At 46.5% G+C, this 7,607-nt stretch overlaps 1 protein-coding gene across 1 annotated transcript in view; it reads left to right on the top strand.

Annotated features, from left to right (window-relative positions):
* Ccnb2 (cyclin B2) overlaps positions 1-7,404 on the top strand; it is a 16,402-nt gene extending 8,998 nt beyond the window's left edge. The window contains exons 4-9 of the mRNA XM_027411239.2: positions 1,399-1,569; positions 1,679-1,837; positions 4,612-4,848; positions 5,099-5,239; positions 5,885-5,995; positions 7,161-7,404. Of these exons, the coding sequence (XP_027267040.1) occupies positions 1,399-1,569; positions 1,679-1,837; positions 4,612-4,848; positions 5,099-5,239; positions 5,885-5,995; positions 7,161-7,271 (930 nt within the window). The 3' untranslated portion in view covers positions 7,272-7,404. The remainder of the gene's footprint in view (positions 1-1,398; positions 1,570-1,678; positions 1,838-4,611; positions 4,849-5,098; positions 5,240-5,884; positions 5,996-7,160) is intronic.
* The last annotated feature ends 203 nt before the right edge of the window (positions 7,405-7,607 follow it).

Below are 7,607 nucleotides of genomic sequence, written 5' to 3'. Positions count from 1 at the left end.
CACCAGCTCTGAGCGAGATCTGAGTTTTCAGGTCACACAGGTGAGATGTTGCAGTACCTGTTACTATCTTTGTTGTCTTATTATTATATGCTACTATTAACTACTACCACTACATTTTAGAGATAGGCTCCCACTAAGTAGCCCAGGCTGGCTTAAGCACTGATCCCCTTGACACTTCATCTGGGCTCATTTATTTAAACTGCAGCAGACACTGAACAGAGGATGGCACAGTGGGCCTGCAGCACTTACTGACATGTCTTAACAGTGATGGAGTCCTTGGAAGGGTTCACTCTTCCCAGGACTTGCATCTCATTTACTCTACTTCTCCGAGGTTTGTAAATTCTCAATGAATGGCAGGCATACCTGCTTAGCCTTTGTTGGTCTGGATCATGTTTTGAACTGCCTCTTCTCGTACCCTCCCTCTTGTTTCCTACTCTTAACACTAGAAATTATTAATCTTCAACTTAGTTAAAATTCCCTGTGTGGTTTTGTTTTAATTTTTTGTTATTTTTGAATCAATTTCTCATCCTAGCTTGGTTAACCTGGAACTCTGGAGCTCAGGCTAGATTCCAGTTCATGGCTATCCTCCTGCCTCAGCCTCCCTAGAGCTGAGACTGCAGGCCTGAGTCAGCACCTCCAGCTCTTAAACCTGCTGGACTTCAGAGCTGTGCTCTGGTTTTGTGTTATTCCTTTAGCAGTATTCTTTGTGGTCTAGAAGTAAGTCCTGTTAGGCACTTTGAGAAGACTGCTTACTCTTTTTCAAATAATTGTTTATACTTCATTACTTCATTATGAAATATTTGTTTGAGCCAGGCCGTGGTAGCACACACCTTTAAACCTAGGATTGAGGAGGCAGAGGCAGATGGATCTGCCTGGTCTACAGAGTGAGTTCCAGGATAGCCAGGGCTACACAGAGAAACCCTGTCTCAAAAAAAAAAAAGGGGGGGGGGAAGAAAGAAAGAAAAAGAAAAAGGTATCTGTTTGAGCCACATAACTTTTTAATTTGTGTGAGTTTGCAAAGAACCACCCTGTCAGCGTAAGTATGTAAGAACCAGGCTGCAGCCCTGCTAAGCCTTGGTTGTCCACTGCTTATTCATAGACTAGAATAAGCCCTTCTTCCGATTTCTGCTTGCCAGGGTCTAAATCTAGAAGGGAGTAGAAGAAGAGTGAAAATATGATTACAGGAGAGGTTGCTGCCAGGCAGCCATCAGTTCAGTGTTCTCTGACCTCAGTGATCACTCATTATTAAGCACCAACTGTGTGAACAAAGCTAGCTAACTGAATACACAGAAGCTCACCAGGAGACAGAAGACAAGCCAGCTCTGTAAACAGTGTGTAGGATGCAGGGCTAGGTTCTCCAGCAGTGCAGTAATTCAAGTCTTCCACTTACTGCTGTAGGATCCTTCTCCTGCCCCTGAGGATGTCTCCATGAAGGAAGAGAACCTCTGCCAAGCTTTCTCTGATGCTTTGCTCTGCAAGATTGAGGATATAGATAACGAAGACTGGGAAAACCCTCAGCTCTGCAGTGACTACGTGAAGGACATCTACCAGTATCTCAGGCAGCTTGAGGTAGGCAGAACTTTATGTTTGGGTTGCACTAGATTAGCAATGTGGACTTTATCAGGGTTGTGGGGAGGAAATGATGTCAACTCGTTAAACTTTTGAATTGCACCAACAGGTTTTGCAGTCTATCAACCCACACTTCTTAGATGGAAGAGATATAAATGGACGTATGCGTGCCATCCTGGTGGACTGGCTGGTCCAAGTCCATTCCAAGTTTAGGCTTCTGCAAGAAACTCTGTACATGTGCATTGCCATCATGGACCGGTTCCTACAGGTGAGTGCAGTTTCAGAGCTGTAGTGCTGGTAGCCCTGGCATTGATGCTTCTGAAATGGAAAGCTGAGCTGAGGCTCCTCTGAAGGAAAAGACTGGCAGCCTAGCTGAAATGCCAGAGAACTGCAGTTGCCAAAATGGAGAAGTAGGCCAAAGGTGTCAGGCCTTTGATGCCACCGACCAACTCCAGGCAATCCTGTTAGCAAAGGCTCCAGGACATACATGCTCAGTGCCCTTTCCTGAAGTGCTTGAAACCAGAGGTTTTTTGTTTTTTGGCTTTTTTTTTGATTTGCACATAGATAATGGGAGTATCTTGGGATGTGCCTGAGGTCACTGTGTGAGGTCTTGTATGTATACCTATCTCAAGCCTAAAGGTAATTTTATACACTAATTTTAGTATGTTTATGTTTTGAGTACCACTTATCACATAAGGACAGGCATTTTGGGCTAAGGAGTTTAGGTTTATGAATGAGTGTTCAATGGGTCCTACATGGCTGCAGTCATTTATTAGGGAAGACTATACCATCACATGTCACAGAGGTGAGCCGAGCCTCTGGTGCTTTTGATGCTGGTATTCCAGCCCCACCCACACCATTTTCAATGTCCGATACTCTTCAGTGTTAACATTTCCTCATCTCAGAATGAGCCGAGTGAAAGAACCTTGTTTTGTTTTGAGACAGGGTTTCGTTCTGTAGCCCTGGCTGTCCTGGAACTCACTTTGTAGACCAGGCTGGCCTTGAACTCAGAAATTCATCTGCCTCTAAGATGTGTGCCACCTCCACCCAGCTAAGAATCTTGGTTTCTAATCAGCAGTGGCAATGAATCACCATAGAAATTTGAGAAGCGACCAAAACAAAGAGCAGGGATACATGTGTGGAACAGACTGGGAACCTAGAGTATAGGAAAAGGAGGAACATAGGGAGTGGCTGAGACACTAGAGCCACCTTTGAAATATTTATCAGCTGTTAATGCACAAGATGTTGAGTGGCTAGAAGAGGCATCAGATGTAGGGGCCTGCTAGGCAAGCAACTCTACCACGGAGCTCCACCCCAGCCCTGAGATGCCAGACAATAAACAACCAGGGTGGGGCTGGAGAGACGGCTCAGTGTTTAAGAGCACTGGCTGCTCTTCCAGAGGTCCTGAGTTCATTTCCCAGCAGCCAAATGGTGGATCGCAGCCATCTATAGTATGATCTGATGCCCTCGTCTAGCATAAAGGTGTACATGCAGATAGAGCACTCATATACATAAAATAAATAAATCTTAAAAAAAAAAAAAAAAAAACTAGGGTGTTATCCATCAAAGCACCTTTGCAGACAGACTGACTTAAAAGTCAATACTCATAATATATGGCCAGGTCAAGTACAGATTCTGCCCTAATATGGTGATAATTATCACTTAAAATAATGGCTGTGAGATACTTTGGAATTCTAACTGATGGATTGTGTGGTTCTCAGTATTCTCATTGGGCAGAGAAAGATGTGTTATTTTGTGTGTAGACTTCCAGTAATAAAAGCAAAGTCCCAGTTAAAAAAAAGAAAAACTAAAGGGGCTGGAGAGATGGCTCAGTGGTTAACAGCACTGACTGCTCTTCCAAAGGACCCGGGTTCAATTCCCAACACCCACATGGTAGCTTACAACTGTGACTCCAGTTCCAGGGGAACTGAGACACTCACACAGACATACACATGCATGCAAAACACCAATGCACATGAAATAAATAACTTAAAAAAGAAAACTAAAACCACTTACACTTTTACTTGGGGCATGAATGTGACAGAGCATGAAGGTAGAGAGGACAACCTGGGAGTTGGTTCTCACCTCTTCAGTGTGGGTTCCAGGGATTGAACTCAGGTTACCAGGCTTGGAGCAGGTGCCTTTGCCTGCTGAGGTGTCTCTATCCCTTCTCACCTCTTGTTTTAAGAAACTGACATTTGCTTGGCGGTGGTGGTGCATGTCTTTAATCCCAGCACTGAGGAGGCAGTGAGTTCAAGGCCAGCCTGGTCTACAGCTCCAAAGCTACACAGAGAAACCCTGCCTCGAAAAACCAAAAAGAAAAAAAGAAATTTACATGTCTTTGTGTGCACAGCCCCTGTGGAGGTGAGAGGACAGGTTTGATAGCTAGTGCTCTCCTCCCACCGTGTGGATGCTGGAACTTGAGCTCAGGTCAGGTGTGGCATTTGTCAAGCCTTTACCACTGAGCCATCTCCCCAGCCTGTCTTATGAAGTTTAAAGCACACACACACTGCAGTTCACTGACGTTTTCCCCACAACTCTGCAGCATTGGTGAGAGGTGTGTGTGTGTGTGTGTGTGTGTGTGTGTGTGTTGTAATTTTTTTTTTTGGGGGGGGGTGGTTTGAGGCAGAGTTTCTCTATGACTTTGGAGGCTGTCCTGGAACTAGCTCTTGTAGACCAGGCTATGCAACGAGAGTTTTTTGTGGTGGTGGTTAATGGGTGTACTTTGAATAGGGAATGTTTCAGCCCACCATTCAGTTCACTTTTTGCTGTGATTTATCTCTGAACAGACCCTTGGGACCATTTCTGAATCTCTGGTATCATGTCATCTGTGAGGACCCAATGAGATAGCATGTTGGAATCTTATCACTATGCCTAGCACAGTTACTACTCAGTAACAGTGGTGTGCTCAGTAATGGCTCTTAACTGCCACTCCTCAGGTCTCCTGTGTCTTGAAAGCACTTGCTTTCTTCACACCATCCACCCCAGAGCCCTAGTCGAATCTGGCCAATGGTGACCCCAGGTGTGTTTGTTTTCAATTAGGCTCAGCCGGTCTGCCGGAAGAAGTTGCAGCTGGTTGGGATCACGGCTCTGCTCTTGGCTTCCAAATACGAGGAGATGTTTTCTCCAAATATCGAAGACTTTGTTTATATCACAGACAATGCTTACACCAGTTCCCAAATCCGAGAAATGGAGACTCTGATTTTGAAAGAGCTGAAATTCGAGTTGGGCCGGCCTTTGCCACTCCACTTCTTAAGGCGAGCCTCAAAAGCTGGGGAGGTGAGTGTCCCTGTCTCTGTGGGAAAGTTGGCTTGTTCTCTGTCTCACCCCAAAACATCTAAGAAAAAGTTTCTTTAGGGAACATCTGGTGCTTAACTCAGGGTGTCCTTGATAAGGGTGTCCTGAACTTGGGGGATCCTCCTTGATAAGGGTGTTCTGAGCTTGGGGTGTCCTGAACTCAGGGCGTCCTTGACAAGGGTGGGAGTGAAGTGGTCTGACTTCGTGGCGTTCACATGCTGCTCTCTCCAAGGTGGACGTGGAACAACACACTTTAGCCAAGTATCTGATGGAGCTGACACTCATCGACTATGACATGGTGCATTATCACCCTTCTCAGGTTGCAGCTGCCGCTTCCTGCCTTTCTCAGAAGGTGCTGGGCCAGGGCAAATGGGTGAGTTTAAGAAAGAAGGCTGCATTTAGAGCCCGTGTAGTAAGACCTCAGGGCCCTGTGTCTGCAAGGCATACACATCACTGACACAGCCACTTCTCAGGTCTCAGTTTTCATTGTGCCATGACTGGGCCTGCAAGCTTAGCCTAGCACTGCCGACCTGCCTGTGAGGCAGGTGCCGCCCTGGGAAGAGGGCTGGTTATGTGTTTGCACCTGCCTTTTCCCAGCAAGGGTGGCGGGATGCTTGTTGCTTGGAGTACCTTCCAGACCTGTGCTTTCAAACATGCCATGAGCACTTGGTCTGTTAAGGCTGGGACAGAGCCATGCTGTATGGCTTGGTGCTGGGGAAGTGGTTAGGCTGGACTGGGTTTTACAAGGTAAGAATTTTCCTGCTGCTTTTTTAGTTTTGCTTTTTTTGTTTTCACTCATATTTGGGGATTGACCCCAGGCCCTCACACATGCTGTCACAACTGTATCTCCAGCTGTGATCTCTTTGACACTAAGGTGTCCTGTCAGGCCTTGAACAATCTCTGGGATACAGGCCTGCACCATCAGCCCAGCTCCCTCGCAGCTCTCACATGGGAGATGTGGCGTGTGTTCTTCCGAAGGGAAGGAAGCATTTGCCAGCCCTTCTTGCTTGTGTTTCAGAATTTAAAGCAGCAGTATTACACCGGATACATGGAGAGTGAAGTACTGGAAGTCATGCAGCACATGGCCAAGAACGTAGTGAAAGTCAATGAAAACCTCACTAAGTTCATCGTAAGTGTTGGTGGCCTGAGCGTGGGAAAGCCTTCGATTCTGGGCAGTGTGGAAGTGTGTTACCAGCAAGCACGGTGGTCTTATAGCATAGTCTCTAAGGAATGGAATGTACTGGTCGGTTAACCTTGGCACCTGGCCAGCCAGCCCATGGTTTTCCACACTTGGCATCAGCATCCTAAGTAGGCACACAGGATGCAGGGAACTCTGTTTGCCATGGGTCTGGGAAGAGTGGGCCCCTTCTAGTGAAATCAAATTCATCTCATGTTACTCAGGGCCTGCATCCAGTCCTTTTGAAAAGGCTCCTAGTGAACAAACATGGAGGAGAGAGAGGGACCTATGAGGGGGAAACGTGGGGTGGGGGGTGGGATGTGCTATGCCTGTGGGCCACAAAATATCAGAATCCCCCTAAGGGGCCAGTGACAAAGAACAAAGCATTTATATCCTTACCACATGATCTTGATGACATGTAGTTCTGGTTACTGTGAACCATTGAGGCACAGTGCTGGGATTTGTGAAGCTCTAGTTGCCACACACTTTTATTGCCTTTTGTTTTGTTTTTCAAGACACGGTTTCTCTGTATCCCTGATTGTTCTGGAACTCACTCTGTAGACCAGGGTGGCCTCAAACTCAAGAGATCCACCTACCTCTGCTCCCTCATGCTGGGTTTAAAGGCTTTCACCACCACCCAGCCTTTAGTTCCAGTTTTTAGAAACGTTTATGGGTGTTTTGTCTGCATATCACATATATGCCAGATGCCTGTAGAGGCCAGAGAGTGTGTCTGGAGTGGAGTTATAGATGGCTGTGGGCACTGGGGATTGAACCCATGTCCTTCTGAAGAGCCTCCAGTACTCTTAACCGTAGAACCATCTCTCCAGCCCCTTTTCCAGTTTGTCCCGTCAGTCCTAGTGGTACTAACCAATGACAGAGAGCCCTCACCTGTCCTCCTAAGAGGGCCTGTTCCTCAGATCTGAAAACTATTTTCCCTGTCTGTGTGACCACCAGGGTTGAAGGAGACAGTCTGGTGCAGGGTGTTAGGAGGGAGAAGCCTGGGGATTGTGCATCATCAGGCTGTCTGGAGATGGCAGCCATAGACCTGCACGCTTGGAGGTTAGACTAGTTATGCTGGGCAGTCCGGAGACTTCCTAACCCAAACTGACTTCTGCAGGCTGTCAAGAACAAGTATGCCAGCAGCAGACTCCTCAAGATCAGCACGATCCCTCAGCTGAACTCCAAAACCATCAAAGACCTCGCCTCCCCTCTAATGGACAGGCTCTAGGCAGCTGGGCTCCCGTCGTGCACATCTGATTCTGATTTTGTACATACTCTAGTTTACTTCACAAAACCTCTTCTCAGAATAATTTTATAATTGTTTATTGAGGAAAAATAAAGCTACAGATTTTCTTAAGGTATCCCGTGTATATTTGTATAGTATATACTGATTGGGTCTAAGCAGCAGATAAAGCTTTATCTCCAGATGAGTCTTGGCTATTGGTCCGTGCATTGGGAATGGGGATTGACAAGCATTCCTTTTTGAGTCCTTAAACTTACAAAGGTCATGAGTGAGTGGCAGTGAGCCTCCAGATCAATCCAATAGGAGTATCTGCTTTTACCT

This window comes from Cricetulus griseus, chromosome 4 (assembly GCF_003668045.3).
Source record: "Cricetulus griseus strain 17A/GY chromosome 4, alternate assembly CriGri-PICRH-1.0, whole genome shotgun sequence".
Lineage (NCBI taxonomy): Eukaryota > Metazoa > Chordata > Mammalia > Rodentia > Cricetidae > Cricetulus > Cricetulus griseus.
Note: the sequence above shows the minus strand (reverse complement) of the source record. Positions and strands in the feature narration are given on the sequence as shown.